At 49.7% G+C, this 23,551-nt stretch overlaps 1 protein-coding gene across 1 annotated transcript; it reads left to right on the top strand.

The window, feature by feature from the left end:
- Window positions 1-22,229: 22,229 nt before the first annotated feature.
- SSTR2 (somatostatin receptor 2) lies at window positions 22,230-23,339 on the top strand (the record flags this gene model as incomplete). The annotated part of the gene is made up of 1 exon (XM_079726245.1): window positions 22,230-23,339. One exon carries the CDS (start codon window positions 22,230-22,232, stop codon window positions 23,337-23,339), a length of 1,110 nt encoding a protein of 369 aa, XP_079582371.1.
- Window positions 23,340-23,551: the final 212 nt, after the last annotated feature.

Here is a 23,551-nt window from a genome sequence, read left to right as displayed (position 1 = left end):
AAATAAATGTTTGTTATTTAAGCTCCCCTGGCCTGTGAGATCTTCTTATGGCAGCCCAAATGGACTAAGACAGGTGGCAAGAATACGGAAGAAAGGACTAGGGTGGGATGAAGACTTGGATCCCACCTACGGATCGGAAGTGATGCGATCATGACTCATCTGTTCATGTACCAGTGTCGACGGCATACCAGGAACTGGCTGACCTCAGAGAAATCTCCTGGGGCGACGGTTTAAATGCAGATTCCTGGGCCCTTCTCCATCCACTAAATTAGGAAATCTGGGGTTTGGGCCAGTGTCTTAGGCCATTCTTGTGCACACTAAAGTTTGAGGGCCAGTGGAGAGACAAAAGACACAACAAACAGCCAATAGTGAAGGACCTGTGGGCAAAGCTTGCTCCCCATACAAAAGAGGGGGTGTGTTTCAGTTATGGGATGGGGGAGGGTCAGGAAGGCTTCTCTGAGAACTGGAGTGGATGCAGTGTTCCTAGGCTGCAGGGACAGACAGACCTGGCCCTGTCACTTTAGAACCACTGAATGGGTTCATGTGTCTTTTCAGGCATTTTTAATCTACAGATTTCCCCTCCATCTCGTGTTTAGATTCCTTGCAGAATATTTGTTGAAGAAACGGATGGTTCGCTCCATAGAATCATCTTTTTTAGACACAGTCTGCTTTACTCCTTTTCCCCAAACCCTTGCCTGACTGCCCTTGAACACAAGCAGTTCTGGAACTTTAGTGAGTGTAAAAGTCACCAAGGAATCTTGCTACAATCCACATTCTCCACCTCCTTCTCTGGAGATTCCATAGGTATGTGCAAGGGGCCCAGATTCAACAATCTTAGGAAGCCCCCTGGTAAGTCTAAAGCCAGTGGCCCACAGACCACATGCACAGGAAACTCTGCCCCTCCCCCAGTTACCATCCAATAGATTATCCGTATGAGTTTCCTAGGGCTGCCATAACAAAGTCCCACAAACTGATGGCTTAAAGCCAAAGAAATGTATTCTCTCATGGCTCTGGAGGCTGGAAGTCTGAAATCAAAGTCTTGGCAGGAACATACTCCCTTGGAAGCTCTAGGGGAGAATCCTTCCTGGCCTCGTCCAGCTTCTGGTGTTGCCGGCAATCCTTAACTTGTGGCCGCATCCCTCCAATCTCCGCCTCCCTCCAATCTCTGCCTCCGTTGTCACACAGCTTTCTCCCTGAGTGTCTGTATCTCTGTGTCTCTTCTTATAAGCACGCCAGTCATACTGGATTAGGACCTACGCTAATGACCTCCTTGTAACTTGTGAGAGACTGATATGCAAACAGGCAACAGCCAGACCGTATATGAAAACAGATCTCTGGGCTTCCCTGGTGGCGCAGTGGTTGAGAGTCCACCTGCCGATGCAGGGGACACGGGTTCGTGCCCCAGTCTGGGAAGATCCCACATGCCGCGGAGCAGCTGGGCCTGTGAGCCATGGCCACTGAGCCTGCGTGTCCGGAGTCTGTGCTCCACAACGGGAGAGGCCACAACAGTGACAGGCCCGCATACCGCAAAAACAAACAAACAAACAAACAAACAAAAAACAGATCTCTGACCTATAGCCTGTAGCCAGTCCAGGAAGCCAACCCATTATGCCCTAAGCACCTAAGACCTTTAAAACCTTGACCCTGGCCCTGCCTGCCTTTCCCTCTCCCGTATTCTCTTTTCCTTTCACACCAAACTACATTCTGTTTCCCCAAAAGGACCCCCATTCTACTGTCAGAATTCTAAGCACATGACACTGAGACCATCTGTAGCCTCCGCCACCCAATGTTGATACCGCTCGGTGGAAGCGAGCCCAATGCCAGGTGCATCTGCCTTTACACCCAGCGTGCGAGCATCGTGCCTGATACGTACAGGTGCTTAATAAATATCTGTGGTTAAACTGCACAGCCAAGCATATGCTTCACCCTTTGTCCACCCTGAAAATTCTTTCTCCTCCTTTCAGACCTCACTCCAGGGTGGGCACCAGAGTTCACCTGATGAAGCCTTCCTGACACCCCCCACCCCCCTCTCCAGGCACAGGCAGGATTCCCCCGACATTTTACCCACTTGTCTGTCTGCCCCCCTAGACAGCGAGCTCCCTGAAGGCTGGGGTGTGTTTTTTATTTCCCTGTCCCAGCGAGAACTACAGCATCTGGAACTCTATTGAGTAAATGGTCAAAATGTGTTTGCTATATGGATGATTCCTGGACCAAATATGCTCGAATTTTTCCTGCTTCTTCTGTATGCCACACCCACACCCCCCTGTAATGCCCGCAGGAGCTTCCCGGCTGGGTGAGCTTCTGCAAACACAATGCAGGAGAAGCCCCACTTGCTGTCCAAGTCCATCTTTCCTCCCATGTCTTCAATCTCCCTCTCCCTCCCTCTCTCTGTCCTGTTACAGATATGTGGCATTTACTACCTTTTAAAAAACTCTTCCCAGACATATGCTTTCCTCTACCCATCACTGTCTCCTTCCTCTTCTCAACTAAGCTGCTGAGAACTGACTACACTCGTGTCTCTACCACCTCTCCCTCCACACCTCCACCTCCTCAACACGCTGCCATCTGCCTTCTGCCCACACCGCCTCCCAAGGCGCCAGTGACTTCCTGGATGTCAAATCCAACACTCACCTTCCAGTTCTCCTCTTCCATCACCTACTCCCTCCACCCACCCTCCCTGGGAGACTCTCTCTGCCCCTGCCATCCAAGACACAACCAGGCTCCCTTCCTGCTTTTCTCTCTCTGCCTGTGTGTGTGTGTGTGTGTGTGTGTGTGTGTGTGTGTGTGTCTCCATCTCTCTCTCTCGCTCTCTTTTTCCCCATTTCTCCCCCCCACCACTTCTCTCTCTATCTCTGTCTCTAAAAGGACCCATCTCTTAAATGTTGGCATTCCCCATTCTCTCCTTTTCTCATCCTTATATTCTCTCTGGATGACCACATTTTCTCCCTTTCTTCCAACTACCACCTTTAGATAATAACTCCCAAACGTAAACGTCTAGCTCAGTTTCCTTCCCCCAAGGTATCCAGACTCACAGAGCAAACTGTTTACTAGGCGCTCCCTCCAGCATCCCACAGGCACTTCAAACTCAGTTCAAGCAAAACAGAACTCACTCCCTTCTGCCCACAGTGTGCTCCTCTCCTCTGTTCCTCTTAAGGTAAATGGTGCACCCATCGATCGAGTTACTGAAGCCAGAAATCTGGGGTCCTCGTCTTCCCACCACACCCCCACTCCCTCATCCCCTAGATCCAATAGGCCATGAGCACTCCTGAGTCTTCCCTCTAAAAGCTCTCAAAGTTGTGTCCCTGTTTCACACCCTTTGCTGCAGCTCAAGTTCTCAACAGCTCTCTCCTGAATCACCCCAACAGACTTTAACGGGTCCCCTCCCTCCCCCAACCAAAAGTCATCACCTTTGATCCACTCTTCCACGTCTAGACCGGCTGTCTCCATGAAAGGAGAACTTGATTGCATCACACTCCTAATAACAACCCCCAATATCCCCTCATTTTCTTCAGCATAAAATCCAGCAAGACATATGTAGCATGGGCACCATCTGTCTCTTCAGTCTCAGCTCCTGCCATCCATCCCCCCCTTTACCCTATGGACCAATCATAAAGACTCTTTGCCTGTCACCAGGCTCTTCTTTGCCTCTGGGCTTTTGCATACACTGTTCCCTTTACCTGGAGCATCTTTAAGTTCCTTCTCTACTCTAAAATCTCCTATGTATCCTCCAAGTCTCAGCCAGTGACCCTGCGCTGGACATCCTTCCCTAAACCCTCTACCTCCGGCTCAAAGTTGGGTTTAAGGCCCTTCCTTGTGCACCCAAGATAGCCACTGTGTCTATACCATGATGGACATGTTTGTACCTTATTCAGACAGGACCTAGCACATAGCTGGTGCTCAAGCGATTTGGCTGAGTGAATAGATGGACAGATGAAGGGTCAGAGAGGCAGGGGAAAGAAAACATGATAAGGTAGCAAGTGGGAAGGCAGGTTCATGGAAGAGAGAGTTTCAAGAAGAAGGAGGTGGTCAATTACATCATTTGGCCCTGAGGCCAACTGACAACCATCTGCCATGTGTAGACACCCTAGTTAGAAAGAAGTTACATTTCCACATATCTGAGGGAGCCACTCCACTTTGCTAGTCATAGTTCCAATTCCCAGCAAAGGATTCTAGTCATCAGAAGCTAAGTCCAGAGTGAAAAGACAGGCACCATTCCAGCTCCACTCCCAGCTGGGCCCTTCAGTGGCCACCATCCCCACCACGACCAGATTATAGAGTGTGCTACAGAGTGGGCAGCAAGTCATCCTGTGGGTTGGGACCAAGCAGTGAGCTGATCCACGCTCAGTAACACTTAGCTAACCAAGTCAATAGCCAAATCCAAAGCTAACCAAATCACTAATACTTAGCTGGTTAAAAACAAACAAAAACTAAAAACACTCACATAGATAAGCAAGCAAAACAGAACCAAACAAATGAATAAAAACTCAAGTGCAGACCACCTGTAAGTACATCTGGTTAAATATGGCAAATGGAACACATGTAGTTTTCTCTTGTCCCTTCCAAATTCCTCTAAAATGACAGTAAAGAAATTTCAAAAAGCAAAAATGTGTAAGGAGAAAGAGGATGACAGAAGAAATGACAACAAACAAGAAAATGCCAATAAAAATTTGGAAGCTGGAAAACAGACAGGGAGATAACTGACTTTGTAGAACAGAGAAGGTGAAATATGACTCCGAATAGGTAAAGCCAACCAGAAAGGAAGCCAATTCACATGGCAGAACTCCAGAAAGATCCAGAACTTAGAGGCTCCAGGTAGGGTTGGAAAGAGGATGGTTAAATGACTTTATAAGAAGTGTAGAGTGCGGGGGTGGGCGAAATGGGTGAAGGGGATCAATTATATGGTAATGGATGGTAATTTCACTTTCGGTGGTGGTCACTTTGCAGTGTACATGGATGTTGAATTATAATGGCATACACCTAAAACTTATACAATGTTATATACCAATTTTACCTCGATTTGAAAAATGAATCAATACTTCTCCTTACTCTTCATTTTAATTTTTTAAAAAAGAAGTAGTTAGATCCTTAGATCCATTCTGCACACTCCCTTAACCCCAGTTTAATTAAATAAATAAAGTTTACTCTGTGAAGTGGTTGAAACAGCCAGTGTCTGGACTTGGGGACACCAGGTCCACTGGAAAGTGGGGTTATGCTACAATACTACGAACGGGGAAACTAGACGAACATCTACATACTGAACAGTGAAACCCTAAACCATCTTCTCCTACTTTGCTCTAATAGCACTGGTAGCCAGGCTTATAAAGCCCCAAGATCCAAGCTTTGGGGATTCCCGGGAATCTAACCGGCCTAATGAAAACAACCTACAGATTAGGGAGGTTCCCCAAGCAAGTGACCTGATCCTCACCTGATAATCCTACAGTGAATCCACCAGTCAACAGCCACACCTGCGTGCAAAGACCCTCCAATACACATTATAGTACTTCACTCTTAAATACAGTCAATCAAGGATGCCAAGGACATCTACAGAAAGATAAAAATAGATAAAGGAATCTGAAAGAAACAGATAAGCAAGAAGTAGAAGGAAACTAAAATTAGTAAAATCCTTAGAAATTTGCGACCAAAATATTACATCCATGAAACAACAGTAGAAAGCAATAAAGAGAGTGTATATAGACTAGAACAAGCTTTTAGGAATTAAAAATACAACCGTTGAAATAAAAAGTCAATAGAAGCGTTAGAAGATAAAAGATCACTCAGAAAATAAAACAAAAACAACAAAGAGATAGAAAATAAAAAAGAAAAGTCAAGGGAATTGGAGAAATGGTCTCTCTGAATAATATGACAGAAAGAGGGACCAGTGACAACAGAAGTGGAAAAATCTTTGAAAAACTAACATTAACAGTATCTTTCAAAAATAAGGGACACAAGTTTCCAGATTATAGATTAAGCCCACTGAATGCCAAACACAGCCAATGATAAAAGAAAAGAGTGATTCACACCAAGGCATAGCCCTGTGAAATGTCATAACACCTGCAATGAAGAGAAGATTCAGATAGATTACAGGGAAAGGAAAGGCATTGGACACATCAACATCCATACTGGAAGCCAGGATACAATGGATGAATGCTTTCAAAATTCAGAGGGAGGAGGTTTCCATACACAGTCAAATCATCAGCTGAAAGTAAAGATATAAGAAAGACATTTTCAGATAAGCCCAGTGTCAAAAAATTTACCATGGTCATATCTATTGCCACATAACCAATTACCCAACTTTTGGTGGCTTAAAACAATGGACATTTATTATCTCCCATGTTCTGTATGTCAGGAATTTGAGAGTGTTTAGCTGGGTGGCACTGGCTGGGGGCTTCTCATGAGGGAGACATTACAGTGTCAGCCAAACCTGCAGTCCTCTGAGGCTGGGGCTGGAGGATCCATTGCCAAGCACATTCATGTGGTTGTTGGCTGGAGGTCCCAGTTGCTCACCATTGTAGGACTGCTCACAGCACGGCAACTGGCTTTCCTCAGAAGAGATGCTCTCATGGTAGATGGGGTGGGGGGTGGGGTGGAGAGGAGAAGGAAGAGGACCAGGAGGACGAAGGCGAGAGGAGAGAGAGGAGAGAGCAAGCTAGAAAGTCAGAAGCCACAGTGTCTTTTATCCCTTAATCCCTGAAGTGATGTACCATCACTCTGGTTGAGTTCCACTGGGCACACAGACCAATCCTGGTACGATGTGGGAGGACACCAGGAGATGGGGTTTATTGATGGTTGTCTTGGAGGCTGGCTACCACATATCCTTTCTCAAGAAGCTCCTGGAGGAGATGCTCCACTAAGACAAAAAAGTAAGCCAGACACAGAGTGAGAGAGAGGAAACAGAAAACTAACGTTGAAAGCAAGGAAGAAAATCCTCAGGATGACGGTGAAGAGAAGTCCTGAGAGAAGAGTTATACAGAAGACTTAGAGGGCAATTGGTCCAGATTGAGCAGAAGGATGAAGGGATGCAGGAAGGATGCCTCCAAGCCCTCACCCCAAAATGGAACGAATATGTTGAATAAATTTATAGAGAAGATTTTCAACTCCATCAGAATTAGGAGACGAATTGTGGATAGTTACATAGACGAGTAAGCAAGTTGTTTTGTTTTTTTTGTTTTTGAAAGAGGTAATCATTAACTCCATGGAAAACAAAAGGCTCTGTAAGAAAGAGGAGGCCAGCAGAGAATAGTGCCTGGCTCAGCTTTAGGTAATATTTACATAGTTATAATAATGCAAACACTGACCACTGATGTGACAGAAAGGATGATCACTATGTCGAGAGGGAAGGGGGTAGGGAAATTCACTGTATGAGTGAGGAGTTAGGGATTGTTTATGGCAGGAATAAATAATCCAAATAATCAAAATAATCTAAAACAGAAATCAAGAAATGGAAATGCAAGTGTGTTATGTAGAAACAAGGAAGTAAATAAGTAGAAGAAACAGCAAAAGGAATTGAAAGCATCTGCCCTTAGGTACTGTCAGAAATGGAGAAGAAAAGGGCTTCCCTGGTGGCGCAGTGGTTGAGAGTCCACCTGCCGATGCAGGGGACGTGGGTTCGTGCCCCGGTCCGGGAGGATCCCACGTGCCACGGAGCGGCTGGGCCTGTGAGCCATGGCCGCTGAGCCTGCGCGTCCGGAGCCCGCAACGAGAGAGGCTGCAACAGTGAGAGGCCCGCGTACAGCAGAAAAAAAAAAAAAAGAAATGGAGAAGGAGGGAGCAGGAATGTGCTGTTTTTCATTAAAAGCTTAATCCTACCATTGACTTTCTGACCATGTACATACATTACTTGATAAACATTAAACTAAATTAAAAATAAAAAGATTTTACTGGCCAAACAATTCCTTCTGCCGGCTTGTACTAAAGATCAGCATATATTATCAGCCTATATTTTACTATCTGGACCTCAAATTGTAGAGAATGATATCATTTTAGAAGATATTAATCAGGATGAGTAATCCGAGCCCACCAGGCAGCCTCGGTCTACACAGGGCTCCACTGCTGTCCTCCTACCCCACTGAAAAAATGCATCAGTGCTCATTAAGTCAAGCACCGCTAATTGCTTTTTGACCAACTGCCAGCTTTGTGGCAAGATACCAAAAACAGGGACAAAGACAGTTTTAGATGACAGCCCTTTTTAGCCTCTTTCCTGTGTGGGTTATAAGAAACCATGAAAAAACATTTAATTTCTGAAAGATCCAGAGGTACATCAGATGCAGTTATTACCCTGCAGGCTTTCTGAGCACTTGCTAAGGATTAGGGTCCGAGGTAGGGGCTTCTGAGTCCTCTCACCCTGAGAAAGCACACTCCAAAGTTGGATGGCAGAACTTAGAAAACAATTTTTCTCCATTTTTCTCTGATATGGCTCTTTGTTTACTGGATAAATGGACAGATGGATGAGCGAATGAATGAAGTTCTGTACCTTTGTAGGAGAATAATGTTTAGATATAATCTTCAGAGGCATGTCCACGTTGTCAATGCCCATTCTAAATTTTGGGCTTGTTTCTTTGTGCCAATCACATCAGAACTGTACATCAAAGGGAGTATTGGCTATTTCTAGGGACCTCCCTGGTGGCGTAGTGGTTAAGAATCCGCCTGCCAATGCAGGGGACACAGGTTCGAGCCCTGGTCGGGGAAGATCCCGCATGCTGCGGAGCAGCTAAGCCCCTGCGCCACAACTACTGAGCCTGCGCCCTAGAGGCCGCGAGCCACAGCTACTGAGCCCACGCTCCGCAACTACTGAAGTCCGCGTGCCTAGAGCCCGTGCTCCACAACAAGAGAAGCCACCGCAGTGAGAAGCCCGCGCACCGCAACCAAGAGTAGCCCCCGCTCACGGCAGCTAGAGAAAGCCCACGCGCAGCAACAAAAACCCAATGCAGCCAAAAATAAATAAATAACTTATAAAAAAAAAAAGGAAGTGTTGGCTATTTCTAAATAGTCTAACAAAAGTGCTCATATTGGAAAACTAAATATGCATGCAACGTCGCTGGTGCCAAATCATTTTTGGAATTCCTCTTTGAAAATTCACTTTGGAGCCCAAAGCACAATGTTGAGAATAGACCCACCGGTGACAAATCATCTCTTAGGGCCGGGGCTGGTTTCTGGAACTAGTCGTAATCCACTAAGTAGTTTAAAATTTATATGCACCATGTATACTTAGAATAGTTGTATATGAAAAAAAACTTCTTTATGAGCTGTTTAAATGAGCTTATTATTGAAAGATCCCTAAAGTGAGTCCTGCTGCAGAGTCCCACGGCGAGGCCAAGCCCTAGCTCCCCCGTCACCTGCTCTGTCTGGTGGGGTTAGGGCTCTGCAATGTGCTCGCCTATCTCTACCAGGAGCAAAAACACCTTCTGCGCCGTGAAGCTAATTATTCAAAAGGGTTCCATGTGCCAGCAGGCTAGAAACAAAATCCAGAAACTGTCACACTTCACAACCCCAAATAAATGGGTCTTGCCAGGGAGAAAGATGGAGTGTCTGAAGTGGCACAGAGAAATTAATGTTTGGTAGCAGCCACGGGACAATCTGTCAGAGAAGAGATTTGGCTGCAGAAGGTGGGGGGAGGGGGGAGGACACACAAATGACTTGTGGGGGATGGAACCCTCAGGGCTCCCTCCCCAGTCCAGCCATCTGCTCTGGGGCCTCAGGCACTGGGCAGGCACTGCGATGCTTGGGACCAGCAAACAAAGCCAACAGGCCGGCTTCTCCACAAGGAAGAAGGAGAAGCGCCATTTGTCTCTCACTTTTGGGAAGTGGCCAGGCCCCATCCGTGGAGCCTCACCTGGCTCAACGTAGCCTCTCCTGGCGCTGCAGTTAAAACCGGTGTCACAAATGAACTTATCTACGGAACAGAAACAGACTCACAGACATAGAGAACAGACTTGCGGTTGCCAAGGGGGAGGGGGGGCAGGGGAGGGACGGAGCGGCAGTTCGGGATTAGCAGATGCAAACTATTACGTATAGGATGGATAAACAACACGGTCCTACTGTATAGCACAGGGAACTGCATTCAATATCCTGGGATAAACCAGAATGGAAAAGAATATGAAAAAGAATGTATCAATCTGTATCACTGCATCACTTTGCTCTACAGTATAAATTAACACAACATTGTATCAATAAATCAACTATACTTCTATTAAAAAAAACACCACAGTGTCAACGCCCACAGGTCTTCAGGGAGCATCCTCCCACAGAAAGGAGGGACAACTTATCCTCTTTGCCTCAAGGAAACTTCTGCACCACCCAGCGACAGCCCCTCTTGAGGCTCCAGCGTGCTGCCCGAGGGCAGGTACTAGGCTCCCGAGAGAGCTCTTCCAAACCCTTCGCCAACCCCATCTGGCCGTAAAACCTCCCCTGGCAGATGTGCATCCGCCCTCAGTGTCTCCACATCTCACCCCAGACAAGGCTGCCAAAAGCTGCAGCTGCCTCACTCCCAGCAAGGCCGCCCAGCGGTATAGGGGCCGGGGAAAAGGGAGATCCTTGCCAGTGATGCCAGAGGAGATGAAGCTACCACAGGCAGGGGAGCCGGGAGAGGCTGCTTATCCAGAGAATTTCAGAATCTGCAGCAAATCTGGGTTCCAGACACTGCGATCTTGTTTTCATTCTACCAGGGCTGCAGCCCAAACCCGACTGGCAGGAGGGTGGGGAGGGGAGGAAAGAGAGAAAAGAACAGCCAAGGGATGGGGCTGGGGGCCCCATCCTGTAATCCCTGGGGCCCAAGCTGGCAGAGGCCTGCTGGGGCGGTGAGTTCTGTGTGCTCACGCCACCCTGGGGCCAGCAGAGGAACTGCAGCCTCTTTGGAGAGAGCATTTAAATCTAGCAATTGCAGTTACTGAATTAACTCCTGGCTTTTGCTTCGTGGGGGATGGAGGCCCTCGGGCATCTGAAATTCCTGATCCTAAGACAGCGAGCTACGTACGTGCTCTGCCATCAGAGACAGATGCCTCTCCTCTCGGAATGAAGACCCCTCTGCCAACATCAGGCAGGCATCTCCACTTGGAGATCCTCTCCTGTGGGCTTGAGCCTCCCCCAAAGCCCTTTAAAATGTAAATATTATATGTCCTATGAAGGGTGAGCTAATGTTGTGGCCACTAACACAGGAAGAAAAGGACAAGGGGGATGTCACAGTTAGAAGGAGTTAGCTGTGGGAAAAGGACACGGTGGGATTCCTCACACAGGTTCCCAGCTGCTGGTGACACAGGGGAGCACAGACCCCAGGAGCGAGCATGCCAGAAACAGGAGGCTGACCCAGCTCAGTGATTCTCTAACTTGGCCAGGATGAAATCTGGCTCTGATCTTCCTTGACCTAAACACAAACAAAACCACTGAGACCCATTTACTGGTTCTGGTCCATCTGTGGGATCATGGCCCACCTCTCAGAAGCTGTGAAATACCCGTGCCTACAAGAGACAGAGCGTCAGTAATGAGTACCTTGCCAAAGGGCACCGAGGTGCCGCCCCCATGTCACCCGGGTACCCCTCGACGAGACGAGGGTGTTCGTTACTCAGTGGCGCTTTTCCTTATGAGGGAAAAACTCTGGTTCCATCTGCCTGTGAAGCAGATGCTCCCAGGCCCCACGCCTGCACCAATCCCACCCAGCGCCCACTCTACCAGTGACACAGGATTCCTGGAACTGTAGACTGCATTGTGAGTCCACAGCAGCCCCGGTAAAGAGATGAGCTGCTTGCTGTCTGACCCAGGACAGACTCTTCCCCTCCCTGATCCAAAGTGCCTGCACCTCTAAAATGAGAAGGTTGGACTTCCCTGGTGGTGCAGTGGTTAAGAATCCGCCTGCTAATGCAGGGGACACGGGTTCGAGCCCTGGTCCGGGAAGATCCCACATGCCGCGGAGCAACTAAGCCTGTGCACCACAACTACTGAGCCTGCACTCTAGAGCCAATGAGCCACAACTACTGAAGCCTGCGCACCTAGAGTCCGTGCTCCGCAACAAGAGAAGCCGCTGCAATGAGAAGCCCGCGCACTACAACGAAGAGTAGGCCCCGCTCGCCGCAACTAGAGAAAGCCCGTACGCAGCAATGAAGACCTAACACAGCTAAAAATAAATACATTTACAGAAAAAAAAAGTTTAAAATGAGAAGGTTTAACTAGCGGAGGTTCTCTGCTCTAGTTGACATTAAAGTCATCTGGGGAACTTTAAAACAAATGATCTGGTCTCCGTCCCAGGTCCATTATATCAGAATCGCCAAGGATGGATCCAGGGCATCTTTAGTTTTTAAAACTCCCCAGGTGATTCTGCTGTGCCACCTGGTCATGAAGCCCTGTACTAGCTGCTCTCCGAGGGCATCTGCCCAGAGAGCAAGCTAATTAGGCAATTCAGCATGGAGGTAGGAGGGGACAGGTCACACAGCAGGAGAGCACCAGACACATGTTACCTGGCTCGACCTGGAAGGGGGAGGAAAAAGGGTCCTAGAAAAGACTGGATGGTTGCCTGGGCCTCGGAGAACTTGGAAACAATCCAGAACTCATCAACAAACACCTTGAGATTAGGGGATAAATGGAAGGGAAAAGAATTTTAAACAATTAAGGTATTCATAGTCCCTCCTCCAGCTCAAATCAGCCTCCGGGGGTGATTGGAGGAAGGAAGGACCCCCTTCTCCACCAAGCTGCTCTGCAGAATCCTGCTTCTGGCATTGGTCGCTGTGTGGCCTTGAGCAGAGTACTTAACCTCTCTGTGCCTTGGTTGCTTCATTCACAAATGGGGAGAGTCATAATGGTGACAGGCTTCCTAGGGTTTCAGCAAGATTACATGAGTTAACATAAAGTGCCCAATAGAGTGCCTGGCACACAGTAAACACTCAACAAGTGTTCAAAATCATTCACAAGGGCTTCCCTGGTGGCACAGTGGTTGAGAGTCCGGCTGCCGATACAGGGGACACGGGTTCATGCCCTGGTCCGGGAAGATCCCACATGCCGCGGAGCGGCTGGGCCTGTGAGCCATGGCCACTGAGCCTGCGCGTCCGGAGCCTGTGTTCCGCAACGGGAGAGGCCACAACAGTGAGAGGCCCGCGTACCGCAAAAAAAAAAACAAAAAAAATTATTCACAGGGAAGATTCCCCACAGCGAAATAAATTGGGAAAACACTGGGCTGAAGATAAATAGGTTTCTTCATGAAAAGATTTCTCAAAATAACAATATTAATAATAATAATGGTATGGATCTCAGAGGTTGAGAAGATTAAATGAAATGATGGATGTGCGGATCGCTCAGTCCCCACCATGCACATAATGGGTACTCAATAAACAGTACCCGTGAGTGTAAATAATAAGCACATAATAAGCACAGGGGCGGGGAGGAGGGAATCTTTAAGAGAAGGAGCGGACATGCAGCGCTTCCCAGACCCGTGCTCTTTTCCTACAGAGCATCTGGCAGAATCTGTGCAATAGGAAGCACGTGCTGGGAAAAACCCCAGAGGGGGATGGCCTCGTGTTTTCCAACTATGTCGCCAAGGGGCTGAAAGAAAGGATCTAGGCCAGGGTGAGAGCTACAGGGATTTGGTTATCAGGAAAAGGATATGGATGGAAGAAAGTGCTGGGCTGGAGGGTGGGGAGAGCTGGGAACCCCCTCCTCCAGCTTTCCCACATTCATCGTGCAGGGTCGTGTCCCTATGGGGGGGGGCAGGCGCCTGGGATCCAGAAGAGCTGATTCGGCATGACTTTGCCGCTCTCTAGCTGGGTGACCTTGGGCAAGTCACCGGGCCTCTCTGAGCCTGGTATCTATTTACCTGTATAATGATGGAACACGGGCTATACACTCGAGCATTTCTAAGGTCCCTTCTTGATCCAGGATCCTATGTTGATGTGCAGTTCTGCCCCAGTGGGGGAGGGCAGAGAAAAAGGAACACTATCTAAACCATACTGTCTTCCAACCATGATCCCTGATTCTAGACTTATTAGGGGTGGTTTTCAGAGAGGTTCTGACGTCTGCTCACTCACTCAGCCATTGCATTCCCTATGGATTGAGGAATCTCATAGAGAAAAATGGTGAGTGTCCAGCCAAACTCCTACCTGTCAAGGGGTGGGGAAGAGAGAGGGGATGAAAGGGCCCACGTTAACCCCTTCTGTATCTAAAGAGACTGTTCAACCCACCATGCCAAAAGGTCAGAGTTTTACAAGAGTTCTGGTGACCACATGTCATATTTTCCAAACTAACCATCAGGACCCATGATGTCAGAAAGGGTTTTTCGTGCCACTGGTTACAAGATGCAGCCTCGGAGACGAAATGTGGAAGCTGACATCTCAATTTTGGTAAGAGGCACATGGTTTGTGGGTGACAAGGGACAGAACAGCTGAAAACAGGAGTGTCCCAGGAAGTCCAGGTAACATGAGCAACACGCAGGGGACCGTCCCTGCCTCTGTACATCTGTATGTTCTCCACCTCAGGAGCGCCATCCTTCCCACATCTATAGACGTGATGAGCCTCCACCTTGGCATTCCCATGGAGACAGTAAGAACCACCCTGGATGTTTGGATGGGCATCCACCTCTCCCAACCGGGTCCAAGCCTCCTCCCAGGGCTCTCCTGCTTTCCTCCAGGCTTAACTGCAAGACTTGCTTCCACCAAACTGATTGCAGGGTCACGAGTCCTCCCCCATTTAATTTATTACACCGCTAAGAGACATAATGACCTACTTGGGACTTCTGTATTCACATCAGGGCCCCTGGGCTGTGAACTTCTCACCAAAAGGTTGAACTCAGCGGCATCTCCCCATGTTACAGGCAGAGCACTGGCCCTGTCCTTGGTCCTGCTCCTGTTCTTAATTTCCTGCTGTCTATTGTCTCTCTGATAAGTGCTGAACGAGGGAAAGGTATTATTTAATTGCTTTAAAGATATCAAACAAGCCAGGGTGGAGGTTATCTCCTCTCTAACCCTTCTATTTTTCTGGCTCAGGGTTTGGTTACTTAGTTACTCAGCAAACTGCAGAGGAAGGGGAGGCAGCCCCACCGGTGACAGTGCAGACTTAATTCGGCAGATGGAGGGGAAGTCAGAAGAATAGCCATCAGGACTCAAAGAGGGACCGGAACTCTGAGGGTAGCCGCCAAGTGCAGGTGGCAGCAAAATCAAACAGCTCTCTCAAGGCATTCAAAGCCGGGAGAGGGACGCCTCCCTTATCCGGACAAAATCAACAATTGTTCTAGGTTACACAGTTTCTGCTGTCAAGGTCAAGGTTGTTCAGACCCACTCACCCAGCCCTGCAGTGGAGACAGGCATGCCTGAGGTGGATGGATCAGTCCAGTACTTTTTCCAGGCTGGACTCACCCCACCTGCCTTATGGGGAGGCGGGGGAGAGGAGGCTTCACAAGGAAAGGACAGCGAAGGGGGATTTCACTGCATCAGATCATCCGAGATAAAGAGCATTGTTGGAGGAGGTCTTGGAGAAGACATGACAGCCGGTTGACCTGAGAGCCGGACCAGGGCAATCTGAGGCTCGGTGCCCCCTCCCCTGTCCTTGGAATGTACATTCCCTCGCTAGGAACCATCTCAAAGCCTTCAAAGCAATGTGTTGTCGAGACCATCCGGACTGAATACATGACTGAACTCCCTTAAGGCCTTTATATAAATGTCTAAGATTCTGGAGGGTGGGCGCAGAGATCTATGAATTTTGCAGCACCCAAGATTAGCCTCATGTGTGACTTTCCTGCTTCTTAAAACTGCCACCCACCACTCTTCAGTGGCTACCTTTCTTCCGTCTCTTCTTGCCCTCCGTGTCCAGGGGAGGCAGTTTTGAATTTCACCTGGGAAATCCCTGAGGTTGCAACCAAGAAGACTAATCGCCCCAGCTAGCTGCCTTGAAGGGAGATGGTTATTCAGCCGATCCATCAGGGGCAGTCTGCTTTTGCTGGTAGTACTTATATAAAACTAAAAAAAAGCATTGTTCCATCAGGGTTACCCTGAGGGTTGGAAGGGGACGGGAAGGGGGACATTGAGAGCCACTGGTTCATTTCTTGTATAGGTTAGAAAAACGATTCTTTTTCAAAAAAATAACACAGGAGTTTGGCACCAACAGCTCAAGACCTTTGAAAAGATAACATGGTTCCCGGGAAAGGAATTTGAGACTGGAATAGGCATTTCCTGGATCTTCCTTTTCTTCCTCTTTTCCTGGAAACCAGTTGGGTCATTCGTTTTTTTGGTTTTTTTTTAAATTTTTTTTAAAGTGTATTTTTTTTTGTTTATCTATTTTTGGCTGCGTTGGGTCTTCGTTGCTGCGCGTGGGCTTTCTCTAGTTGCAGCGAGGGGGGCTACTCTTTGTTGCGGTGCGTGGGCTTCTCATTGTGGTGGCTTCTCTTGTTGCGGAGCACGGGTTCTAGGCCCACAGGCTTCAGTAGTTGTGGCACACAGGCTCAGTAGTTGTGGCATGCAGGCTCAGTAGTTGTGGCTCACAGGTTCTAGAGCGCAGGCTCAGCAGTTGTGGCACACAGGCTTTGTTGCTCCACGGCATGTGGGATCTTCCCGGGCCAGGGCTCAAACCCGTGTCCCCTGCATTGGCAAGCGGATTCTTAACCACTGTGCCACCAGGGAAGCCCTGGGTCATTGGTTTTAAACTAGAAGTTGCAACAGGTGCTATTGCAGCAGCTCTGCCCCCCCACCCTGAGCATGCAGGGTTCTCTTGAGCTCAATTCCACTCTGTCTCCTGGTACTATGACCACCCTTCCCTCTTCCAGCTGGTGGTGAGCAGGGGCACTCCTATTCTGTCGAGCTACCCGGATAACGATTCAAGCCCCATTAGGACTGACATCTCAGAAAGAGACACATCCAATGATAACCCTTGATTTCCACCCTCGCAGTGGGTACCCCAAGACACAGCCTGGCCCAGATAGAAACTAGCAGTTGATTGCTACCTTACCTGCTGGTTCCAGCTTCCCAGGTCACTCACCCATCTCTAGGGCTCAGGGTACCTGCTAACCAGCCTCTGGACTGTAACTTTCACTGGTGAATTGCAAATCAGATAATAGCACAGTCAGAGCCAGCTCAGCCCACAGAGAAAAACTACAGTTGGCGTTTGCTTTCTGTTTTCCCATCTTCTAATACTGTACTCAGGATGGTGAGTGTGTGTGTGTGTGTGTGTGTGTACTTGGAGGAGGGTGAGGAAGGAGAGGCTTGCAGGACCAATTATGACATTAAACTTGGAACAGAAGCTGAATCATCACAGTCAAAAAATAAATAGCTCTACCTGTACGGGACATAGCACCTACTTCATGCACGTTTGTATGCATTTGCTCCCTCACAGCAGGGAAGAGGAGGGGCTGTGCCGAGTACGACCAGTAGGTGCCCACGGTCAAGGTTAAGGTAGGGGACGGGCTGCATGGCCACTGCGTCTCCAAGCTGTGGAAACCTGGGAGAGCTGGGATGAGACGCTCCCTTGCTGGGCCTCTGACTTCTCCCGCACCGGAATTTTGGAACCCGAGTGCGGGCTCACACCCTGTGCGGAGGGGCGTTGGTCACCGCATGGAGAAGGGCCTTCCCCGGACCCGCTTTCTCCCGCTCCATCCCCTGGCCCTGCGCCCGGGGATGACCCACTGCTTTGCAAACTTGTCTGAATGCAGAGATGGCAGAGGTCGCGGAGCGAGTCTGGGTCGCCGGGCGCCACTCCAGCTGCCTGCAATAGGCTGGGTGAAACAGAACAGACTCTGTGAAAGCGGACGGAAGACAGCGCGTGTCCCTGACACGGGTTTTGGGGAGGCCGAAATCGCTCGACCCTTCGCGCCCCGCACGCGCGTCCCCCTCTACCCCGGGCGCCCACCTCTATCCCGGGCGCCCACGACCTTCGCCCGGAGCCCCCCGCAGGATTCTGCGCGCGGCTCACCTCTGTCAGCCCACAGGACCGGGAAGGCGGAGCGAGCTGCCGTGACGTAATGGGGGGGCGTGGGGAAATGAGCCGAGGGGCCCGCGCTCGGCACGGCCAGTCCAGGCGGCGCAGCCACCCGCGCGCGCGCTCCGCCACCCGCGCGCGCGCTCCATCACCCGCGCCCGGAGCCTCAGTCCGCGGCTCGGCGCCCGGGATCTGTGGGCCCAGCGAGCTCTCGGCGGTGCGACTCGCGAGCGGAGCGGGCAGCTCTGGACGCCGAGCGCCGGCCAAGCGGCTGCGCGCCCGGCTGGGTTGGGGACGGCCGCTGGGTGCCGGCGAGCCGAGCTGGCGGATTGCAGCGGAAAAGCAAAGGTGAGCTGTGTGGGAGTGTGTGTGTGTGTGTGTGTGTGTGTGTGTGTATGAGAGAGAGAGAGAAAAGCACTTGGGCACCTGGGTGCATCTACGCTGCATGGGGGTGCGCGCGTCGGTGTGCCCGAGTGTAGGTCCCGGTGCGTGGTTCTCCACCCTCGTGTTTTGGGGAGTGATTTTGGTGGGAATGAACGACATCGGGTGTCCCGGCGTGAGTGGGGCGCCGTGGGTCGTGTGTGCTGGAACGGACGTGTCCGCACAGCTGCATGCTGGTGTGCGTCGCGTGCGCCCTTGTGCGGTCCTGGTCCCCCAGCCGAGTGTCCAGGTGACAGCTTCGACGGCGACAGTTTCTCTCCCATCCGCCCGCAAAAGAGCCCGGACGCGAGGAGAGTGAGGCCGGGGGGGACATCGCCGGGGCTCCTGCGGGCGCGCACCCGGGATCCGAGCCTGTGAGTGGGAAGCGCCGTAGCAGGAATGGGGTTCCTCCCTTGTTCTTTCTAGCCGGGCCTGGGACACGGATCCCGAACGGTGCAGGGTCTGCTCCCCAGCGCCCGGGCGGAGAGAACGGGATGCCTAGGTGTGGAGAGACCGAATCTCTGACTGGCCTGCGCCCGCGAGCCGCCGGCCACATCCCAAGCGGCTGTCGCCCGCTCCCAGCTGTGCCTGATGCCCCGGAGACAAGGGTGCTGGCAGGACAATCTTTAATCTCCTCCTCCTGGAAATAGCAGGGAATCCTTCAGGAAACCCTTGGGTCTGAGGGCCAGCAAGATGGATGGCGCAGAGGAGGATTTTCTGTGCCCGCCTGGAGAGCCAGCTGGGCGGTCCGGAGTCTCACCTCTCCCCACTGCCCTTCGGCCAGCGCTGCCTCGGCTTTTCCTAGGCGCACCAGCACCTCGGTGGCCGGCACCTGGCTATTGAGTCTCCCCCCAACTGTGGGGCTCACGCTCCAGCCGCCCGGAGACCCACTGGGGTTTAGGAGGCCCGAGGGAAGTGGGATGGGGCCTGAATGGAGGGAAAGATGCTGGGGAGAAGGGAATAACTGAAGCTGAGCAGGATTTAGGACCACCCCGGATGCCTGGTCCCCATCCCAACATTCTTAGGCTGGGAACCACAGCCCCTCTGGGAGGGGAGGGGATGCTCTAGACCATTCTCACCCTCCTCTCCAACAGAGCTGGAGTCAGTCTCAGAGGAAACCAACAACCAGGCATTTCCAGTATCTAACAATTCTTAGGCTGGAAAAAATAAAGCAGAAAAACCAAACTTCCTGGTGCATTTAACCACAATCCAGCAACTAATGATGCCTGGCATTGGACTCCACTTTCAATGAGACACAAATGAAGCAAAGTCACTCAGAGACCTTAGGCAGCTGACTTCGTTGTTGATGCAATAAGATTCACTGTTATTCAAACTCATTTTTCTTTGGAGGAGCCTTCTCACTCTGGACTGGTTCCCCAGCTTACCATCTCTGCCACCTTCACCAAGCTCTGAACTCTGTTGCTACCTCTCTCAAAAGTGGAGAATGCTGCTTCTCAGCCTAATTAAAAAAAAAAAAAAAAAATGACCCTATGCAATTCCATCCCATTGTGTGAGACTCTAGCCGAAAAGGCAGAGTCAGGGCTGGAGGTCAGCATTCAACCAACCCACCCTCACCTGCCTGCATCATCACCCCTATCCCCAAAGCTCTACACAGGGCTTCTGCAGCCCAGAGGTCTTCAGTTTTACCCAGACATAGGAGTGTGACCTTGCACATCACATAGATGGGACCCTGGAAATGCTAGTGATTAATGTATACTCCAATGCAGGCACCTTAAGTAAGATTCTGGGTCAGAAGAATTAAAGTAACTAACAAAACAGATGGAAATGATATTGGAAACAACCTATGTTAACCCAGGGATGCCAAAGATGGTTACTTCACAGCTTCTGTTTTTAACAGCTGCCAGTTTATGCTTTTTACCCAGTGCAGACATTGAATCCTGGGTCCCCAAAGCACTCTGCAGAAAGATCAGCCACAAAGCCCAGACCCCACTTTACAGGCAGTTGTGTAGTGGGGAAATCAGCACAGAAAGGATAAGCAATGCGCCTGGCAGTGCAGAATGAACCAGAGGCAAAGGTGGGCAAGCCTCCTGAGGCATTTGTTGCTGGCTAAGTCCCCTATAACTCATCAGCAGTCTCTCCAAGCAGAAAGGAGCTATCTCCAGTCTTCACTCAGGCACCAGGAAAAGCGCCCTGCTCAGAGGAAATGTGTCCACCAAATGAACTATTCCCGCTATGAGCTCAGCACATCACCCCTTTTCCAGCCTCCCTCTTCCCAGAATGACCTCTTACCTGCCCTCCTGGCTTCATGCATCATGTATTCAAGACCCAGCTCAAACATTCCTCATGTGAAGCCTCCTCTGAATCCCCCAGCAGAGAAAGGCATTCTTAAATCCTTTGTTCGTATCTCCATGCAATTCACACCCTGTAAGAGTTGGCATCCTTCCTGTCTCCCCTCCTAAGTTGTCACCTCCATATCTTGTTCATTCCTGTATCCCTGGTATCCAGAACAAAGAAGCACCCCAGTGATGTTTTCTGAATGACCGTAGATAAATCATTTAATTATGTGATGAGCTATTGTTCTATATCTTAGGCCAAGCCAATAGTGTTACAATTATTTTCTCAGCATGGAGGTAAAACAGGAGTCAGCTGCTTCAAACCAAAGCCCAGTTATCAGCCACTAGTTTTCCAATCCACTGAGCAGCAGCTGTGATGCTGTGAAAAGTGCAGAAGACTTGGGTGTCCTGTGTTCAAATCCCAGCTCCACCAATGATGTACAAGGGAATGGGAACAAGTTCCTTAAACTCTCTAAGCCTCAGTTTCCTCATCTGTAAAATGGGGATAATTATCCCCACCTCATAGGATGGTTGGGAAGGTCAAGGGGACAGCGGATGTGAACGAGCAACATCCATGTTGGGAATTCACTTCTGTGAATGAGCCTTCCTCCCTCACACCAGCTCCTGTTTTTATGCTTAATCAGGGGATCACAGGCAAATTCTCTGGGGTGTGAAAAGATAAGCATCCTGCTGAGGGACTTGGGAAAGGACTCTCCGAGGCATGAGGAGGTCAAGCATGGAGTAACGAGAAACAAAAACAGAAGAAACAAAAATCAACTACAGCATACATTTGAAAAATAAAAGCAAGCCAGATCTTTATTTTAATATTTAAGACTATAAATTGGTTCATCGTGTAGGCAGCTTTCAATAAATTAGAAATAAGTAAAATGGTAGATGAAAAAGGGAGAAAAGATAGAATCTTTTAGAGTTCTGATGATGAAGCCAGCACAGTGCTGGACATTTTCACCGCCACTGCATCACTTCGCCTTCATGACACCTCCACTGTAACAAATGAGAGTCAGAGAGGTTAAGTGCCTGGCGCGGGGTCACGTGGGCTCCATGGGTGAACCCTAGGTTTTTTTCACCTCTAAAGTCTGGGATTTTTCCACGATGGGGTTTTCAGAATGGAAAGACTCCAAAGCAGTCGACAAGCCAACATAGATTTCCTCAAGGGGAAAAGGCCAGGAATGCCGGCGTCAGACTCCTCTGAGGTCAGACCTCTCCAAGCTCTGCCTTTTTACAGTTCGGACCAGTTAGCTTCTTAGGAATCGCTGTGTTGCAGCCACCGCCAACTCCCATGTGTGCATCACCAAAGGTGACAAGATAAACTCTGATGACTTAACTCAAACCCTTCCCCACCGGTGGAAAAACAATTCAAAAAGCCTGCACGCTGATGAGAATGGGCTGGTAGGCTCACGTTGATGTGAAAGATAACAAACACACTTTCCAATTGAAGAGCATCTGAGAGGGCAAACCAGAAACACGGAAAGCTGGTGAGAACTTAAGTAGCCTCTGATTGATGAATCAATTTTCCTTTTTTCCTTGCAGATGTCACAGTGGATCCTTTGCCTCCAGGACCCATGAAGGTGAGAACAAGATCCTTGGCTGGTTGGAACTAGCCTAAGCTGTCAGGCAGCCATGGATCTGGCATATGAACTACTCAATGGGACCCAACCTTGGCTTTCCTCTCCATTCGACCTCAATGGCTCCATGGCTACAGCCAACATTTCAAACCAAACAGAGCCATACTATGACCTGACCAGCAATGCAGTCCTCACCTTCATATATTTTGTGGTCTGCATCATTGGGTTGTGTGGCAACACACTTGTCATTTATGTCATCCTCCGCTATGCCAAGATGAAGACCATCACCAACATTTACATCCTCAACCTGGCCATCGCAGATGAACTCTTCATGCTGGGTCTACCCTTCCTGGCCATGCAGGTGGCTCTGGTCCACTGGCCCTTTGGCAAGGCCATCTGCCGGGTGGTCATGACTGTGGATGGCATCAATCAGTTCACCAGCATCTTCTGCTTGACAGTCATGAGCATTGACCGATACCTGGCTGTGGTCCACCCCATCAAGTCAGCCAAGTGGAGGAGACCCTGGACAGCCAAGATGATCAACGTGGCTGTGTGGGGGCTCTCTCTGCTGGTCATCTTGCCTATCATGATATATGCTGGCCTTCGGAGCAACCAATGGGGGAGAAGCAGCTGCACCATCAACTGGCCAGGCGAATCTGGGGCATGGTACACAGGCTTCATCATCTATGCCTTCATCTTGGGGTTCCTGGTGCCCCTCACCATCATCTGTCTTTGCTACCTGTTCATTATCATCAAAGTGAAGTCCTCTGGAATCCGAGTGGGTTCCTCCAAGAGGAAAAAGTCTGAGAAGAAGGTCACCCGGATGGTGTCCATTGTGGTGGCTGTCTTCATTTTCTGCTGGCTCCCCTTCTACATCTTCAATGTCTCTTCGGTGTCTGTGGCCATCAGTCCCACCCCAGCCCTTAAGGGCATGTTTGACTTTGTGGTGGTCCTCACCTATGCTAACAGCTGTGCCAACCCTATCCTGTATGCCTTCTTGTCTGACAACTTCAAGAAGAGCTTCCAGAATGTCCTCTGCTTGGTCAAGGTGAGCGGCACAGACGACGGGGAACGAAGTGACAGTAAGCAGGACAAATCCCGGCTGAATGAGACCACGGAGACCCAGAGGACCCTCCTCAATGGAGACCTCCAGACCAGTATCTGAACTGCCTGAAAAATCAATCAATCAAACGCCAAGCTCTGCCAACCGGCTGTGTGCTCCCCACCCCACCCCCTTTCCCTCCCTCACCCATCACCTGGCTTCTAGAATAAGGATTTGCTCAGCATGAGTCCACTTCAGAGAATGGTGTTTGAGTCGGCTTGTCTGAGTGAATCATAATGTATTAAGTTGATTACCTCCCCCTTAAAGTGAACATT

Source organism: Hyperoodon ampullatus (genome assembly GCF_949752795.1).
Source record: "Hyperoodon ampullatus genome assembly, chromosome: 19".
NCBI lineage: Eukaryota > Metazoa > Chordata > Mammalia > Artiodactyla > Ziphiidae > Hyperoodon > Hyperoodon ampullatus.
The sequence above is the reverse complement of the archived record's forward strand: the minus strand, read 5'-3'. Positions and strand labels throughout refer to the sequence as shown.